Source organism: Herpailurus yagouaroundi, unplaced genomic scaffold, assembly GCF_014898765.1.
Source record: "Herpailurus yagouaroundi ecotype Mexico unplaced genomic scaffold, PumYag 159, whole genome shotgun sequence".
Classification (NCBI taxonomy): domain Eukaryota; kingdom Metazoa; phylum Chordata; class Mammalia; order Carnivora; family Felidae; genus Herpailurus; species Herpailurus yagouaroundi.
The window spans coordinates 423015-443339 of NW_024412400.1; the positions used below are offsets into that span (position 1 = coordinate 423015).

Genomic DNA, 20325 nt, shown 5'->3' on the forward strand with positions numbered 1-20325 from the left:
ATCTTAAAAAAAAGGTCTTGAACTCTTGCAAAATGGTATTTAGCACAGCTTCCCAAGTGCTCCCTATAGTGAGATACTTCAGGGTAGCCGGTCTCCTGATACTTCCTTTCCACGTTTGCTTAATATACTACCTAATAATTCACTTACTAGCCTGGGACTCATTTTGCCACTTGTAACATTATTAGCAAATTTCTAATTTGTAGTGCTAACTATATTCTGTTAAAAAATTTAAAATTAACAGTTTCTGTACCAAGCCCAAACAAAATTTAATGACATACCTTGGCCCACTGCAACAGCTTGTGATAGAAGTACATAGCACTGATTCCAATTCTTCCCAGCAAAGTTTTATCTACTTCACTATTTTGTGGATCTTTGCTAACTGGAACACAAAGTAGGCATATGGGAAAAGGTGGAAAAGTCATTTAAAATGACAGAAAAGGCAAATTAACATGAAATTATTGATACTAGACCAAAGATCAGGTGTCGGCAAACCACAGCCTACATGCCAAATCTGGTGTGTGGTCTGTTTTTGTATAGCCTGAGAGCTAAAAATGGTTTCCCTATTAAAAAGAATTTTTTTTTAATGTTTTTATTTATTTTTGGGAGAGAGAGACACACACACAGAATCAGAAGCAGGCTCCAGGCTCTGAGCTGTCAGCACAGAGCCTGATGCAGGGCTTGAACCCACGAACCATGAGATCATGACCTGAGCTGAAGTCGGATGCTTAACTAACTGACAGAGCCACCTGGGTGTCCCATGTTTCCCTATTTAAAAAAAAAATTTTTTTTTTAATATTTATTTTTGAGAGAGAGACAGAGTGTGAGCAGGGGAGGAGCAGAGAGAGAGGGAGACACAGAATCCAAAGCAGGGTCCAGGCCCTGAGCTGTCAGCACAGAGCCCAACACAAGGTTCAAACTCACGAACTGTGAGATCTTGACCTGAGCTGAAGTCGGACACTCAACCGACTGAGCCACCCAGGAGCCTCCCATGTTTCCCTATTTTTAAAGGGTTGTTTGAAAGGAAAAGAAAACTATGTAACACAGATTAAATGTGAATGTGTAAAGCCTAAAACATTTACTACCTGGCCCTTTGCAGAAAACATGTGCTGACCCCTGATAAAGAATATACAGCAGTGAGAAGGGGCACCTGGGTGGCTCAGTCAGTTGAGTGTCTGACTCTTGATTTCAGCTCAGGCCATGATCTCATGGTTTGTGGGATTGAGTCCTGTGTCAGGTTCGGCGCTGATGGTGGAGAGCCTGCTTGGGACTCTCTTTCTGCTTATGTTCACTCTGTCTCTCAAAATAAACAAATAAACATTTTAAAAATATATAAATAGCAGCGAAGAGCTCAAAAACATGAATTTTGTTGACTTGTAGTGAAGATAGTAACAACTTAAGTGATTCAAAAATTCAGGTGCTCCAGTATAATTTGCTAGAAATAGTTTTACCAATCTGAATGAAAAGAAAAATAAAACATGAAGCATGAGATATTAAAACACCAATTCTTGGGGCGCCTGGGTGGCACAGTCGGTTAAGCGTCCGACTTCAGCCAGGTCACGATCTCGTGGTCTGTGAGTTCGAGCCCCGCGTCAGGCTCTGGGCTGATGGCTCAGAGCCTGGAGCCTGTTTCCGATTCTGTGTCTCCCTCTCTCTCTGCCCCTCCCCCGTTCATGCTCTGTCTCTCTCTGTCCCAAAAATAAATAAAAAAAGTTGGAAAAAAAAATTTTAAAACACACTAATTCTTTACCTTATATCATTATAATCTAACTTAATAACAAAAAGATGGAAATATTTATAAAGAGAAATCTGAAATCTGCAATATTAACTTATCCCCAACGTGGAAAATATTAAGAGCTTTACATTCCTGTTAAGAACACTGCACCACGCTAACACACATAATACTCAGACCCAAATAGTGACATTTTACCTGTTTCAGCAAATTCACAAAATGGAACGCCTGGTCTCTCTTCTTTACAGTTTTGTGTTAGTGTTTCAGCAATACAAGCACAAAATCTCTGGAAATCTGCAAAGTTTCCACAGCTCATTTTTATGTTAATGTATAAATTTCCCAATTTGGTCCAGTCACCTTTTTCTTTACAATGCTATCAGAATTATTAGAAACAAAACAAAACAAAACAAAAAAAGAGAAAGAAAGCTGTCATTATGCAAACATATTATGGAATAGGCACATGCTGACATTAGATATACAGAAATTAATAAGACAATCTCCATAGGTCTTATAAACTTACCAGCAGTGTTATACCATTAAAAAACTTACTATCATACAATTTGTGTTTCTGACTATAGCACAGTCTCTATAAGTTCCAGATGGCAATGTCCATTTGTTTTAATGGTCTTGTTCCTAATGTACTTAAGGATGTCACCCTCAAACCTGAACTAGACAGTAGGATAGATTTTATGGAAAAGAGATAATTAGCAATATGATTTGAGCTGTCTCCAGAGAAATACATTATTTTGCTACTTTTACAGATTGCATTTTACTATTATTTGGCCCCATTTATGATTTGGGGCCCAAATATCATTTTGGGAATTACATTTCTTCTGTGATAGGGAATACAAAGTAAATTTCAGTAAACTTAACATCTTCTCATTATTTTCTATTATAAACAAAGAAATAGTTTTCCATACCAACAGATTGTTTCAAGGATATAAATACTAATTAAGACTAGACCAACAATTACTACATGAATATAAAAATCATCTTAAACCAAACAGTAAAATCGTCCTGAAAGTTCTCCATTTCTTATCCTCCAAACACCTGGAAAAGGCACACTGGCCTTGGCTTTCCACTATCATCTCACATATCGCAGCCATCCATGGACTGTGACAAGAAAGCCAACTTTCTTATGCACTGAGTCTGTCCAGTGATAAGAATTAAAGGCTAATTAAGCCTTAGATTATTATACCTTGATAGAAGTTAACTTTGGAAATGAGCCAATTATTTCCAGAATTATTTTTAGAATAGTCCATAACTCTAGAAGTTACATTTGTATTTCAAAGTATTAAAAAAATTAAACTTTTTTCTTGAGCACTTTCTTTGTATAACAGTCACATTTTAAAAACTTTTCCTAAAACTTTTACTATTCAAGGTCCTTTGTTATTACTGGTTTTCAGAGATCACAGCTATTTATTTAAAAAAGTAAATGTCATACCTGTATTTCATTCAAGGCTGAATCTAAATCACATTTCCAGTTCTGTTTAAATTGCCTCATCCGTAACCTTTAACAATAGAAAAGCATTAATTATGTTCACACCCCCCAAAGTCACTATTGTCCCTAATTCACTTGTTCCAAAGTATATACCTCAGAGAGTGGAAAAAAAGGAATGCAGTATCTATAAAAATTCTTTAGAGCTGAAGAAAATGGCAAATGCATAGATACCCACCTCACATTATTTCTTCCCCAAACCATAGGCAACAGGAATGAACAAGGAAATTCTACATGAAACCATACCTTCAGCCTGTAAAGTAACTAAGACAGAAAATGCCAAAGCTTCAAAATAATTGTGAATAAAAAGAGAAGAAAAACATTAAAACCAGCACTTGTTCTCTCCTGCTCCCACTTCATCCTTGCTGATCCACAAGGATTTGTGATAAGCAGAAACAGACCAGAACAAAAACAATGCAAAAAAACCCCAACCAACCAACCAAACAAAAAAACCAAAAAACAAAAACCAAAAACCCTGTGGGGGAAAACTGAACAGATGGAACCTAACACTGATTAAAAAAATACAACAGACTAAGTCCATACTAAATTTGAAAATGATTTTTAAAAAACCCATAGAACAAAACAAAAACTGGGTAGATTATAACCCAAATCACGCAGAAGGAACTTAAAAGTTTGTATGATTTGAAGAACACAATCTAGGGATGCCTGGGTGGCTCAGTCAGTTAAGGTGTTAGACTCTTGATCTCTGCTCAGGTTTGTGACCTCACAGTTTGTGAGTCTGAGCTGAACTGGGCTCTGTGCTGACAGTGTGGAACCTGCTTGGAATTCTCTCTTACTCTCTCTGCCCATACCCTGCTTGTGCTCTCTCTCAAAATAAATAAATCAACTTAAAATTTTTTTGAAAAAAAAAAAAAAAAAAGAACACAATTTATAAAATGCATAGCTTCTGGGAAAGAAAAAAAACGACAAAAATGAAGAAGAAACATCCTTTGGCAACTGGAAAGAGAAAAAGAAGAAAAAGGAAGAAGAGGGTGCCATTACTGTACATCAAATTATGGGGTTAGTTTTGATAATTAGTCCCAGTGCTCTATAAATTAACTTATAATGCTCTATAAGCATTAAAATGGAATTCCTTGGGACGCCTGGGTGGCTCAGTCGGTTGAGCATCCGGCTTCGGCTCAGGTCATGATCTCATGGTTCGTGAGTTCGAGCCCCGCATCCGGCTCTGTGCTGACAGCTCAGGGCCTGGAGCCTGCTTCGGATTCTATGTCTCCCTCTCTCTCTGCTCCTCCTGTGCTCACACTCTGTCTCTCTCTCAAAAATAAATAAAGATTAAAAAAAAAATTTTTAATGGAATTCCTAATTCCTTTCATGAATCAAGTATAAATAACATTGATACTTAAACTAGATAAAGGCGGAAGAAAGAAAAGTACAGGACAATATCACTTATAACGGTGATGAAAAAAGCTAGATAAAATATTAACAAGCAAATCAGTTTTACAAAATTGAATAGAGTTACGCAGATGATGGTTGTGATGGCTGCACAAAAATGTGAATGTATTTAACACTGCTGAAATATACACTTAAAAACGCTTAAGATGGTAAATATTATGTGTATTTTACCACAAAATTAAAAATATTGACAAACAGAATCCAAGACCATCTTAAGAAAATGATACACCATGACAGAGTGGTATTTATTTTGCAAATGTAAGGCAACTTCAGTATCAGAAAATCCATCAATATCATATACCATATTAATAAATCTAAGGGAAAAAATCATGATTATTTCCAGATATTAAAAAAGACTGATAAAATTCAACATCAATTCACTTATGAATATAGGGACTGAGAGACACTTTCTTAGAGTGATTAAATACATATATCTTAGTCCTAAAGCTACTATTGTATTTAATGAGAAAATTCTAGAGATATTTCCACTATGATCAGGAACAATGAAAAGATGTCCACCATATCCATTATTATTCATTATTATTCATTTAAAATTTTTTTAATGTTTATTCATTTTTGAGAGAGAGACAGAGTGGTAGCAGGGGAGGGGAAAGAGAGAGAGGGAGACACAGAATCTGAAGCAGGCTCCAGGCTCTGAGATGTCAGAGCCCCGAAGTGGGGCTCGAACTCATGAACCATGAGATCATGACCTGAACTGAAGTCGGACACTTAACCGACTGAGCCACCCAGGTGGCCCTATCCATTATTATTCAATACTGTACTACAGGTAGGAGCCAAAGCAGTTAGGTAAGACAAACTACTTACAGGCTATAAAACATACATGCAAGAAGAGCAAGAGAGACCTGGAAAAGAAAAACTTCACAGGGGATTTTCCCCACAAAATGTTAAAACATATTACTAAAGCCTCTATAATTAAAATACTGTGGAACTGGTGCACAAATAAACAAATAGTCCAGTGGAATAGAATACAAAGTCCAGACACAGACCCAAACACATATGAGATTTAGTATTTGATAAAGGTAGCATTTCAAATCACTCAAATTAAATAAATGGTGCTGGGAAAACTGGGACAACCAATGGAAAAAAAAATTAGATCTGTATCTTACACCACACATAAGAATAAACTCCAAATAGATTAAGAACCTAACTACAGAAATGAAACCATATAAATAAGGAAACATGGGTGAATTTCTCTAAAACCTTGGTTTAGGTAAATTATGACTCAAAATTCAGATGCAATAAAAAATAACTATGACTCAAAACTGAGGCAATAAAAAAAAGATTGATAATGTAGGTTGAATAAAAATAAAAGTTTTTGCATGGTAAAAACCATAAACAAATTCAAAAGACAACTGACAAACTAGAAAAAAATATTAAGGAACAAAGAACCAGAATCCAATAGAAAAATGGACATGAGCAGACAATTCACAACAAAAAGTATAAAAACAGCCCTCAAATACATGAAAAGAAAAGTTTTAAACTCATTTATGGTAAAAGAAAAGCAAATCAGAACACTGAAATACCATTTGTTACCTGATAGACTAGAAAAGATAAAAAAGTATGACACACTATGTTAGCAAAGCTGTGCTGAATAGTCTCTGAAGTTTCTGGATATATGGATATATGGATATATGTGTGTGTGTGTACATATATGTATACACACACACCCCACAGGTACATATATGCACATATACCAAAATACGTATATACACACACCACATATACAAACATATATACCGTGAATACAACGTATCTATACAAACATAATGTATATATACATACCATGTATACAAATTGGTAGAGCCCTCTGGGCTGTATCTAATATATGTACTTACCCTTAAAAAACTTATACTGAAATAATTATAGACTCACAGAAATTTTCAAAATAGTACCTAGTCCTGGTACTCTTCATCCAGCTTCTTCCAATGATGATTTCTTACATAATTGTAGAACAACATAAAAACTAGGAAACTGACATTGTTACAATACTGTTAATTAGGCTACAGATATTATTTAGTTTTCACCACTTTTTACATGCATTCATCTGTGGGTGTGTAGTTCTATGTAGTTTTATCCCATATATAGATTCATGTTACCATCACCACAATACAGATATAGAACTGTTCCATCACCACAAAGGAACTTCCTCATGTTATCCATTTATATTCACCCCCAACCCCTATCCCCATCCCCTGTCAACCATACTTGGTTCTCCAAATCTACAGCTTTGTGATTTTGAGAATGTTATATAAATGGAACCACGTAGCATGTGGCCTTTGAGATTGGCTTTTTAAATTCAGTATGATTTCTTTGAGAACAATTTGTTTCATGTTTCAATAGTTTGTTGATTTCTATTGCTAAGTAGTATTCCTTGATATGGATGTACCACAACTGAACTGTTCATTCACTTGTTGAAGAATATCTGTTTTCCCCCTAGGTTTTGGCTATTACAATTAAAGCTGCTATGAATGTTTGTACACAAATTTTTGAGTACAAGTTTTCATTTCATTACAATAAATGCCCAATAGTTCAATGCTATACTTGATTTTTATATGTTCAGTTTTTAAGGAAACTGCTCAACTATTTTCCATAATGGCTATATAATTTTACATTCCCACCAAAACATATAAGAGACACTTTTCCTAAACCCTTGCTAGCTAGCATTGTTATTGACACTTTTCCCCCAGTTAAACCAAGGCATGTTGACAAATAAAAATTGTATATAAGATATACAACATGTTTTACTAAATGTATATACATTGTGAAATAATTGTCACCATTGAGATAGTTAATGTATCTATCACCTCATCTAGTGTGTGTGTATGTGGGGGGGGGTGAGAACACGAGATCTACTCTCAGCAAATTCCAAGTACACGTTATGATTAACCATAGTCATTATGTTGTAAAATAGGTCTCCAGAACTTACTAATTTTACAGCTACAAGTTTGTACCCTTTGACCAACATCTCATCTGCTCCCAGACTTCTTCAGATTCCACATACAAGTGAGATCATGCAGATCTGTCTTTCTGTGACTGCCTTATTTCACTTAGCATAATGTACTCCATGTTAATCCGTGTTGTCACAGATGGTAGGATATCCTTCTTTTTAAAGGCTGAATAATACATATTCTGTATATATACACCATACCCTACTTTGTTCTTTTTGCTCAAGATTGCTTTAGCCATTCAGGGTATGTTGTAGCTCCGTATGAAGTTTAATATTGTTTTTTCTATTTCTGTAAAAAAAATGTTATTAGAATTTTGATCGGAATTGAATTGAACCTATAGTTAGTTTTGGGTAGCATGGACATTTTCACAGTATTAATTTTTCCGATCCATGAACACAGAATATCTTTTTATTTTTTTGTTTTGATTACTTTTATCAGTTCCATGGTTTTCAATGTATAAATCTTTCACCTCCTCAGTAAATTTATTTGTTAAGAGGTTATTGTGAAGGGGATTGTTTTCTTGATTTTTCTGAATACTTCACTATTAGTATATAGAGATGCAACTTTGTGTTTTAATTTTTAAATTTTTATTTTAAGTTTTTATTTAAATTCCGGTTAGTTAACACACAGTATAAAGTTAGTTTCAGGTGTATAATTTAGTGATACAACACTTCTGCACAACACTGGGTGCTTATCACAAATTCCCTCCTTAATCACCATACCTATTTAACCCATCCCCCTGCCTACCTCCCCTCTGGTAGCCATTAGTTTGTTCTCTATACGAAGTGTCTGTTTCTTGGTTTGCCACTCTCTTCTTTTCCCTACAGTCATTTGTTTTGTTTCTTAAATTCCACATATGAGTGAAATCATATGGTATTTGTCTTTCTCTGACTTATTTCACTTAGGATTATACTCTCTAGTTCCATCCACATTGTTGCAATGGTGAGATTTCATTCTTTTTTATGGCTGAATAATATTTCATTGCATGCATACACACACACACGCACACACACACACCCGTGCAGTAAAATCTTGGTTTGCGAGCATAATTTGTTCCAGAAACATGCTTGTAATGCAAAGCACTTGTATATGAAAGTCAATTTCTCCACAAGAAATAATGGAAGCTCAGATTCATTCCACAACCCAAAAATATTCATATAAAAATGATTACAATACTGTACTATAATATAAAATTAAAAAGAAATACAAAATATAAAGGAAAATAAACAAATTAATCTGTACTTCCCTTTGTAAACCTTTGTGGCTGGTGTGAGGGAGACAAGAGAGAGGAGGGTTATTGTATAGAATGACTTTCTAACGGAATTGCTGCCATCTATTGGTTCTGTGGAATCTTTTTCTTTTCATGCAACTTTAACAAGGAACCTTTCCAAGCACATTTGCTTTCGCCTCCTTTTGAGGATTCTGCGGAAATGTGACATTACATTGTCGTTAAACAGATTCATCGCTTGCACTGCTAAAGCCTTCATCAGGTGGTGCATTTCTCCAAAATCTTGCACTGTTTCTCACATTTTACCCATTTCCCTAATCTCATTTGAAATGAGGGATACCTTTATCTCCTCCTCTGCAAACGAGATACAGACATAGACTTCTTATAAAATCTTGCAATTTTGGCCATCTGCATACCTCATCTGTACTTCTCCTTTTTTACTTCCATTGTAATTATCTTCTTACTGCCTTTCTTTTCAACCTTTTTCTGCATGGGGGCCATTGTATATGCTCACTCATGCTGACTACAGTACAGTATTAATAAACTCTTGTCATATACTGTATTTAATGTAACAGGCAGTAAGACAGCAGAGGAAAGGGTCTATAACTGCAGGCAGCCTGACCCAGAATGAAGCAAAGCATTCCTAAGCATACTCTTGTATGCGAAAGCAAATGACTGTCCATAGGTGCTTTGAAGTGACAAAAAACACACTAGTAGTACCAGCTGTGGGCACCTTCCACCGTTCTGAAAAATCACTGATTTCTGCCAAACACTGTGGCCTGAGACCGAGCATCCGAGTATGAGAGATGATCACACACAATCTGCAGCGAGACAGAGAAGAACCAATGGCTAAGTTGTGATCATGTGACATTCAGCATTGCATACTACTCATATTGCAAGACATCACTCATTTATCAAGTTAAAATTTGTTAGAAATGTTTGCTCATCTTGTGGAACACTCACAGAACAAGTTCCTCACAAGCCAAGGTTTTACACACACCACAACTTCTTTATCCACTCATCAGTTGATGGACATTTGAGCTGCTTCCATAACTTGGCAATTGTAGATAATGCTGCTATAAACATCAGGGTGCATGTATCCCTTTGAATTAGTATTTTTATATTCTTTTGGTAAATATTAGTGGTGCAACTGCTGGATTGTAGGGTAGTTCTATTTTTAACTTTTCGAGGAAACTTCATACTGTTTTCCAGAGTGGATGCACCAGTTTGCATTCCTACCAACAGTGCAAGAGGGTTCCCCTTTCCTGACATTCTTGCCAACACCTGTTGTTTTTGGGTTATTGATTTTAGTCATTCTGACAGGTGTGAGAATTGGTAGTTTTGCTTTGCATTTCCTGGATGGTAAGTGATAATGAACATATTTTAATATGTGAATATGTTTAAACACACAAAACGTGTGTTTTGTTTTTTTGTGTGTGTTGATTTCAGCCATTCTGATGGGTGTGAGGTGACATCTCATTGCAGTTTTGCTTTGCATTTCCTAGATGGTGACGATGAACATATTTTCATGTGTCTGTTGGCCATCTATATGTCTTCTTTGGAAAAATGTCTAATTATGTCTTTTGTCCATTTGTTAACTGGATTATTCATTTTTTGGATATTCAGTTTTATAAGTTCTTCATTTATTTTAGATACTAACCCTTTATCAGATATGCCATTTGCAAATATCCTCTCCCATTCTGTAGGATGCCTTTTAGTTTCGTTGATTGTTTCCCTTGCTGTGTAGAAGTTTATTTTGATGAATTCCCAATAGTTTATTTTTGCTTTTGTTTCCCTTGCCTCAGGAGATGTATCTAGTAAGAAGTTGCTATGGCCAAGGTCAAAGAGGTTACTAGGATTTTAATGTCTCACATTTAGGTCTTTGATCCATTTGAATTTATTTTTGTGTATGGTGTAAGAAAGAGGTCCAGTTTCATTCTTTTGCATGTTGCTGTCTAGTTTTCCCAATACTATTTGTAAAAGAGACTGTTTTTTCCCAATTGGATTGTTGAAAACTGACCACATAGTTGTGGGTTCATTTCTGACTTTTGTATTCTGCTCCATGTGTTTATTTTTGTGCCAGTACCATACTGTTTTGATCACTACAGCTTTGTACTATAACTTGAAGTCCAGAATTGTGATGCCTCCAGCTTTGCTTTGTTTTTTCCAGGTTGCTTTGACTGCTTGGGATATTTTGTGGTTCCATACAAATTTTAGGATTGTTTGTTCTAGCTCTGAGAAGATACCATCAAAATAACATCTTTCCATTTCTTGTGCCCTCCTCAATTTCTTTCATTAGTGTTCTATAGTTTTCGGAGTACAGAAATTTCACCTCTTTGGTTAGGTTTATTTCTAGGTATCTTATGGTTTTTGGTGCAATTGTAAATGGGATCCATCCCTTTATTTCTTTTTCTGCTGCTTTATTGTCAGTATATAGAAATGCAATGGATTTCTGTACAACGAATTCATATTCTAAGACTGCTGAATTCATGTATTAGTTCTAGCAATTTTTTGGGTAGAGTCTTTTGGGTTTTCTGTATAGAGTATCATGTCATCTGCATATAATAGTGGAAGTTTTACCTCTTCCTTGCCAATTTGCTGTCTAATTGCTGTGGCTAGGACTTCCAATACTATGTTAAATAACAGTGGTCAGAATGGACATTCCTGTCTTGTTCCTGACTGCAAAAGGAAAACTCTCAGTTTTCCCCCATTGAGGATGATATTAGTTGTGGGTTTTTCATATATGGCCCTCATTATGGTGAGGTATGTTCCCTCTAACCCTATTTTGTTGAGGGTTTTTATCATGAATGGATGCTGCATTTTGTCAAATGCTTTTTCAATACGCAACTGATTTCTGTATGTGGATATGACATCCTGCAACTTTACTTAATTAGTTCTAACGATTTTTGGTGGCATCTTTAAGGTTTTCTGTATGTAGGATCATGTAATCTGCAAACAGAGACAATTCTAATTCTTTCTAATTTGAATGTCTTTTATTTTTCTTTAAAAAATTTTTAAAAATTTTATTTTTTATTTTTTAAAATTTACATCCAAATTAGTTAGCATATGATTGTTAGCAACAATGATCTCAGTAGTAGATTCCTTAGTGCCCCTCACCCATTTAGTCCATCCCCCCTCCCACAACCCCTCTAGTAACCCTCAGTTTGTTCTCCATATTTATGAGTCTCTTCTGTTTTGTCCCCCTCCCTGTTTTTATATTATTTTTGTTTCCCTTCCCTTATGTTTGTCTTTCTCTGACTAAAATCACTTAGCATAATACCCTCCAGTTCCATCCACGTAGTTGCAAATGGCAAGATTTCATTCTTTTTGATTTGAGTAACACTCCATTGTATATATATACCACATCTTCTTTATCCATTCATCCATCGATGGACATTTGGGTTCTTTCCATACTTTGACTATTGTTGATAGTGCTGCTATAAACATGGGGGTGCATGTGTCCCTTCGAAACAGCACACCTATATCCCGTGGATAAATGCCTAGTAGTGCAATTGCTGGGTCATAGGGAGTTCTATGTTTAGTTTTTTGAGGAACCTCCATACTGTTTTCCAGAGTGGCTGCACCAGCTTGCATTGCCAGCTACAATGCAAAAGAGATCCTCTTTCTCCGCATCCTCGCCAACATCTGTTGTTGCCTGAGTTGTTAACGTTAGCCATTCTGACAGGTGTGAGGTGGTATCTCATTGTGGTTTTGATTTGTATTTCCCTGATGATGAGTGATGTTGAGCATTTTTTCACGTGTCGGTTGGGCATCTGGATGTCTTCTTTGGAGAAGTGTCTGTTCAAGTCTTTTGCCCATTTCTTCACTGGATTTTTTTTGGGGGGGGGGTGTTGAGTTTGATTAAATTCTTTATAGATTTTGGATACTAGCCCTTTATCTGATATGTCATTTGGAAATATCTTCTCCCATTCTGTCAGTTGCCTTTTAGTTTTGGTGACTGTTTCCTTCACTGTGCAGAAGCTTTTTATTTTGATGAGATCCCATCAAAAATTTTTTTTTAATGTTTATTTACTTCTGAGAGAGACAGAGTGTGAGTGGGGGAGGGGCAGAGAGAGAGAGGAAGGCACAGATTCTGAAGCAGGTTCCAGGCTCTGAGCTGTCAGAACAGAGCCTGACATGGGGCTTGAACTTGTGAACCATGAGATCACGACCTGAGCTCAAGTTGGACACTTAACTAACTGAGCCACCCAGGCACCCCTGATTTCTTTTTCTTGCCTAATTACTCCACCTAGGACTTCCACACTGTGCTGAACATAAGTGGTTACAGTAGACATCTTTTCTTTGTTCCTGATCTTAGAGAAAAATCTTTCAGCTTTTTACTGTGAAGTATGTTAGCTGCGGCCTTGTCATATATGGCCATTGTTATACTGAGGTACCATTTTCCCTATACATAATTTGTTGAGAGTTTTTATCACAAAAGGATGTTAAATTTGGTCAAATGCTTTATCTGCATCTACTGAGAGAATCATTTGATATCCATCCTTCATTCTATTAATGAGACATATCATATTTATTGATTTACACATGTTGAACCATTACTGTATCCCAGGGACAAATCCCACTTTATCTTGGTGTATGATGAGCAGTTGAATTTGGTTTGGTAATATTTTGTTGAGGATTTTGTATCTATGTTCATCAAGAAAAAGGTCTTGTGATTTTCAGTTTTTGTGGTACCTTTGTCTGACTTTGGTATCAGGGTAATACTGGACTTGTAAATGAGTTTGGAAGTGTCCCCTCATCTTCAATTTCTTGGAAGAGTTTGAGCAGGATTGGTATTAACTCTTCCTTAACTGGTAAAATTCATCAGTGAAGCCATCTAATCCTAGGTTTTTCTTTATGGAAAGATTTTTAATCTCCTTACTCAAAACTGTCTGTTCAATTTTTCTATTTCTTCATGTTTCAGACTTGGCAAGTTGTAGGTTTCTAGGAATTTATCCAATTCTTCTAGATTGTCCAATCAGTTGGTGTGTAACCATTCTTAGTCTTTTAATAGCCTTTGTATTTCTGTGCTGCCAGTTATGTCTCCTCTTTCATTTCTGATTTATTTGCTCCATCTCTCTTTTTTTCTTAGTGTAGCTAAAGGTTTGTCAATTTTATCTTTTTGAAAACAAACCCTTGGTTTTGTTTTTCTATTGCTTTTCTAGTTTCTACTTATTTCTGCTCTGATCTTTATTTCCTTCCATTAACCCTGACCTTAGTTTGTTCTTCTTTTTCTACTTCCTTGAGGTACATATTCAGTTAGGTTTCAGATCCTTCTTTTTTCTTAGTGTAGGCATTTATCACTATAAAGGTCTCTGTTAGAACTGCTTCTGCTGTATCCCATAGATTTTGGTATGTTGCATTTCCATTCTCATTTGTTTAAGGTTTTTTTTACTTCCCTTTTGATTTATTCCTTGATTAACTGGTTGTTTAGGAGTATCTGTTTAATTTCCACATTATCTGTGGGTTTTCCAGTTTTCTTCCTGTTATTGACTTCTAGTTTCATATCATTGTAATCAGGAAAGATACTTGACTCAATCCTCTTAAATTTTACTTGTTTTGTGAACTAACATATGATCTATCCTGAGAATGGTTTGCATGTGCTTCAGAAGAATGTTCTGCTCCTGTTGGATGGAACTGTTTTGTATATATCTGTTAGGTCCATTTAGTCTAAAGTGTAGTTCACGTCACATGTTTCTTTACTGATTTTCTGCTGGATGATATACCCATTGTTGAAATAAGTACTGACATCCTCTACTTTTATTATACTGGTATCTATTTCTCCCATTAGATCTGTTAATAATTCCTTTAGATATTAGGCTGCTCTGATGTTGGGTATATATATATTTACAATTGTTATATTCCCTATCTATCTTTTTATTTTGGGAGAGAGAGAGAGAGAGCGCACAAGCCAGGGAGAGGGGCAGAGGGAGAGAGAAAGAATGTTAAGTAGGCTCCACACTCAGTGCTGAGCCTGATTCGGGGCTTAATCCCATGATCCCAGGATCATGACCTGAGCCAAAATCAAGAGTCGGACACTCAACTGACTGAGCCACCCAGGTGCCTTATACAGTTGTTATACCCTTTGATGAACTGACTCCTTTCCTTATATAATGACTTTGTCTCTTCCTACTTAAAAGTCTAGTATTTCTCAGAAAAAGTATATCCTGCCCTCTTGCTTTCCATGTGCATGGAACAGCTTTTTTTCATCCCTTCACTTTCAGCGTATATGTATCTTTATAGCTGAAGTAAGTCTCTAGAAGGTGGCATATAGCTGGATCTTGTTTTTAATCCATTTAGACACTGCCTTTCATTTGGAGAATTTAATCCAGTCACATTTCAAGTAATAATTGATAGGCAAGACTCACTACTGGCATTTTGTTAAATTGTTTTCTGGCTATTTTGTAGTTCCTTTGTTCCTTCCTTCCTATCTTCTTTGGTAATTTGGTATTATAGAGTCTCCAACTAAAATTACAGATTTGTCTATTTTATCCATTCAGCTCTATCAGTTTTGTTTCACATATTTTGAAGCTCTGTTGTCTGCTGCATACACATTTCAGATTGCTAAGCATTCTTGGTGTACTGACGATTTTGTTATTACGCAGTGTTCTTCTTTGTCTCTGGTAATTTTCTTTGCTCTGAAGTGTATCTTACCCGTAATCAATACAGCCATTCACATTCTTTCTTTAAAATTACCATTTGTATGGTATATCGTTTTCCATGCTTTAACTTTCAACCTACCTATATCTTCATATTGGAAGTGAATTTCTTATAGATAGTATATAGTTGGATCGTGCTTTTATATCTACTCTGCCAACTGCTGTCATTTAATTGTTATAATTAGAATATTTACATTTAGGGGCAGCTGGGTGGTTCAGTCGGCTGAGCATCTGACTCTTGATTTCAGCTCAGGTCCTGATCCCAGGGTTGTGGGATCAAGCCTGACACTGGGCTCGGTGCTGAGCAAGGAGCCTGCTTGAGATTCTCTCACTCTCTCCCACGTGCCCCTTCTTTCATTCTCTCCCACGCTCCCTTTCCCTGCTCATGTGTGCACATGCACAAATACATGCACATGTTTTCTCTCTCTCTCAAAAAAAAGAACATTTACATTTAAAGTGAGTATTGATAAGCTAAAAAGCTTAAGTCTGCCATTTTATTATATGTTCTGTTTCCCTTTATCTTCCTTTGGGGTTACTTGGATATTCTTAGAATTTCATTTTGGTTATCCATAACTTTTTGAGTACTTTGTACAGTAGTGCACTTATCTTTTGACCAAGCAATCCCAATTCTAGAAATATACCATAAAAATATGCCTCCAACAATACAAAAATACATATATTCAGGGTTATTCACTGCAGTATTGTATGAATATCCACACAATGAAGTACGGTGCAGTTCTAAAAAAGGATGACAAATTTCCCTATACTAATTTAAACTGATTTCCAGGATATACTGTTTTAGTGAAAAAAGCAAAGTTGAAGAGAGCATTTATTGTATGATACAATTTATGTAAGAATTAAACATAACAAAATATATATATATATCTACACATTATAAGAAGGACAAACCAGAAACTAAAATACTGGCTACCTTGAGTAGGTGGAAAACAGGTAAAAAGAAGGAATGGAAATAGGGCATTAGGGGTAAGGAGAACCAACACTTTTCATTGCATACATTTTAGTACAGCTTTGACTCTTAGAACAACAGTAATGTTTCATATACTTCCTTAAATAATTAAAACCAGGATTTGGAAGAACTCAAAATATAAAACAAACAGTAATGAATAACCTCAATGTTCTACAAATGAATAACCACACTGAAAGGAGTGAGGAAAAAAAGAACTAACCTAAGTAACTGAGGAAATAATTTTTTTGGCTGAATACTAGAAGACTAAAGAAAAAAAATAACTTTATACTAATACCATACTCTAAATAAATTTTTTTTTCACAGGGGTATGGGTTAGCAGTTCTGACACCACTTTATGTGGATAGGATGGATAAATGACTAAACATATTATTCATAATGAAAGTCAGGTTTCTCACTGTCAGAAAGAATTTATAAATAAGAAAAAGGGAAGGCTAAAATAAACCTGTGGTGTTGGATTAGAATCAAGCTGTCAGTATGAACTCATGTTTTTTAAATATACATACAAAGAGAAAAATATGTTTTTTGTGTATATATGTATATGTCTATATATATATAGGCACATATATATTTCCTATGTGTATTTTTATTTACATATTTTGTATACACATTTACATGCATATATTTCCTAGCCCTGTCCACTCAGAAGGCCTGGCTGCAGTTATGCTCCTGTAGCAATGATCAGATCTTGGTCTTCGAATACCACTCTCCCATAAAAGGAACCAAAGCTCCTTGGAGAAGCTCCTTGGTTGTTGCCAATGTTGCAGGAGGAAAAACAGAAGATGACACTTAAAGCAACTTTATGGCTCCAAAAAATAAGAAAATGGTAGAAAAATGAACAGAATGTGATGGAAGGATACAGGAACTACCCTGAAGCACTTCCCAAAAGTCAAATCTGGAATAATTTGAGCAACAAAATAATAATAGTATTAGATCATATATAACCCCTAAAATAAAATAAATATACATGAGCTCATACTGATATAAATAAATGAAGAAATAAATGAAGAAGGGGCAACTCTCCTTCACTCAAAATTCCAATTAAAAAAATGTAGAAGAAATAGGGAAAATACAAAATCACCATGGGGCAAATACCACAGTAGTAACCTCCAGGAAAGATCCCCTGATGAATCCTAAAATTAATGTGTAAAGGTTTGAGGAACCAGATAATGTATAATGTTAAAGTCTCTTCCCCCAAATATTAATTACAAAGGGGCAAAGAGAATCTTTACATGTAGAAACCTGGCAGTTAACACTGTTTTTACTAAGTTATCAAGGTTAACTTATCTAAAATGTATTGGCACCACGTACCTCCTATGAGGATGCACTGAGACGTGTAGTTAATTGGGTTTTACAGTAGTGATTTCCTGGTTTTGATAACTGCACCATTACTATGTAGGATATTAACATGAAGGGAAGCTAGATGAAGGGTTCATGGGAAGTCTCTATACTAATTTTTGCAACATTTCTATAAGTCTAAAATTATTTCAAAATAAAAAAATTTACTCATTAAATGTATGTTAAATGTCCTAGATTATAGACACACCTACATTCTCACTGATATCCTGAAAGTAAATGTTAGAATTTTTTTCTAGCAGCCTTATCTACTGAAAGTGAAAACCTTCCAAATGAACTATAAACTACCTAATTAAAAACTATAATAAAATCAAAGTATGAGTGTCTATTGAAACTCATTTCCCTAGGCCAGAAAAGGGTAATTATTTCAACAGGTGTCAGGAAAATACAAATATAAAATAATATTAATTTTTTTTCCTTCTGCATTGAGGCTGCATCCACATCCCCAACCATAAACTGTACCTTTTAACTACCAAGTTATTTTCCTAGTATGTCCTTCATCAAATAGGTCACCAATGTTAATTCCTCTTAAAAATACTTGATAATTCTTTTGAAGTGGGAGCATACGAAGTAGTAGAGTATTTAAGGATACAATTTTCAAAATTAGGGGTTGTAAAATAAACTACAAAAATATTTGTGGGATTGTGTCAATTTGAAAATTTGAAAACTAAGGCTGGTTTGTTCTGGAGTCTTCCTATATCAAGAGATCCTTTTCCCAATCAGTGCCTGAAGGGTTGAGTTGTATAGCTGTTCTGGGTACCAGGGTACTACTGCTCCTTTTGAACATGGACGCACATACTTCCCTTGTGCCAGATGCTACTCAATCTGGCAGAAGACTAACATCTGCTAGCCATTTCAGCTCTCTGTCATAGCTGCCACTGTCCAAAAAGCCAACTTGTTAGCATGTGGATCAGAAGAGGAATGACTTAATGTTCTGAAGAAAACATCGATGTACTCTAGTTATTATAAATGGATTTAATCCCAGAACTCTATGCTAGACATTCTTCTCACAAAAATTTATTTCCTAAGTAGTCCCAACACTTTATGTAGCCTGAAGAGTATTATAATTTTTATAGACAACATAAATTGCAATTATCATTAGTTAAAGAAATGAAACAACTCCCAGAACTTGAAGAAGTCAAATGTATCTTCAATGCTGGTGCTTCAAGGGACGTCCTATTACTTAGTAAAATCACTGCAATTCCCTATCTGTGTACCATGATATCCAGGGCACTATAGCAAATGCATAGGAGCTTCACAGGTTATTTAAAATTTTTAAGAACCTTCTGCCAGATATCATAAAATTACTACTATTAACTTGTTTGCATCTAACTACGTAATAAATGTGACTATTAATGTACTTCTTTTGGCCTACGGACACTATGAACCAAGGAAGTCAAAAGCTCTGTATTAGAAAATAATGAGAAAGGAGATGACAACAGCTGTGGAAGCTGTATGAAGGAACTTTCTAGGCATTCTCAAGGACTTTGGTGGTTAATACCATTTGTATTCTATCAACTATGATTTCATTCAAAAGTCACGGTTCTTTTAAACACAATATGTAATACTTTCTCTATGTATATAATGGTTTACTTAAAATTTCTGTAAAAGTCAAGGCTTTCCTTTTTCTCAATACAGGTATATTATGATACTGCTCATAATTATCATAGGTTTCCAAATAAAAAAGTCTTGGGAGTCCTATGAGCCACATAGAGAAACTGAACAAGTGAGAGACAGATGAAGAAGGGGATTAAAGTATTTTATTATAGCTAACATGAAAAGAAGTGAAAGAAAATAAAGAATTAACGCAATTTATATACATAAAAGAGAGTGCAGTAAGTGTAATTAAGTAAGTTCTGAAACAAAGGATAAGAGATTCCTTTTACACTTGATGTGCAGGCATGGAGATGAATGAGGTACTGACAAAGATTTGGTGAGGCTGGTCAGAAGGGCTGTCTAGAGGCAGCCCGACTAATGACGATGTGACCAGGACAGAGCCAAGAGATGGGAGAAGGGCTTATGGTGGGTAACTACCCAGGTGTTTGAACAGTGGTAAGTAAGTGCTTTCCTTTCATCCTTTGTAAGTCCATAAGTATATATATTTAAATATATAAATATATAGAAAAATATATATATAAATATAAAATTTAACCTTAATTATAATGACTTTTCTCACCTGGATTTCATTTCCAGAACTGCAGTTATTTCTTGTTGGGAAGCCTGTAGTTGGTATAAGAGCTTGATGATATAGTTAAAGTGTTCTGGGTCAAACACCATCCCAACTTCAACAAACTGTAGAAGACAAAAAAAAAAAAAAAAGAAAAGGAATCATTTTTATACAAATATGAAAAAGTTAAAAACCAGTATGTAACAATTAGGAGACTGGTGGACAAAATGAAATAAGCAGACAAGCAGAATTAAAATTCACTTAAAAAGTCTGAAGCATATTTTCTTCCAATATTTGAGAACCAAAATTAGACACCCTACT

General features: G+C 35.3%; 1 protein-coding gene across 1 annotated transcript in view; it reads right to left on the minus strand.

The window, feature by feature from the left end:
* The window catches only part of TOPAZ1 (testis and ovary specific TOPAZ 1), a 102300-nt gene that overhangs the window by 32082 nt on the left and 49893 nt on the right, over positions 1-20325 (minus strand). The window contains 4 exon segments of the mRNA XM_040479588.1: positions 279-379; positions 1928-2102; positions 3174-3240; positions 20014-20129. Of these exon segments, the coding sequence (XP_040335522.1) occupies positions 279-379; positions 1928-2102; positions 3174-3240; positions 20014-20129 (459 nt within the window).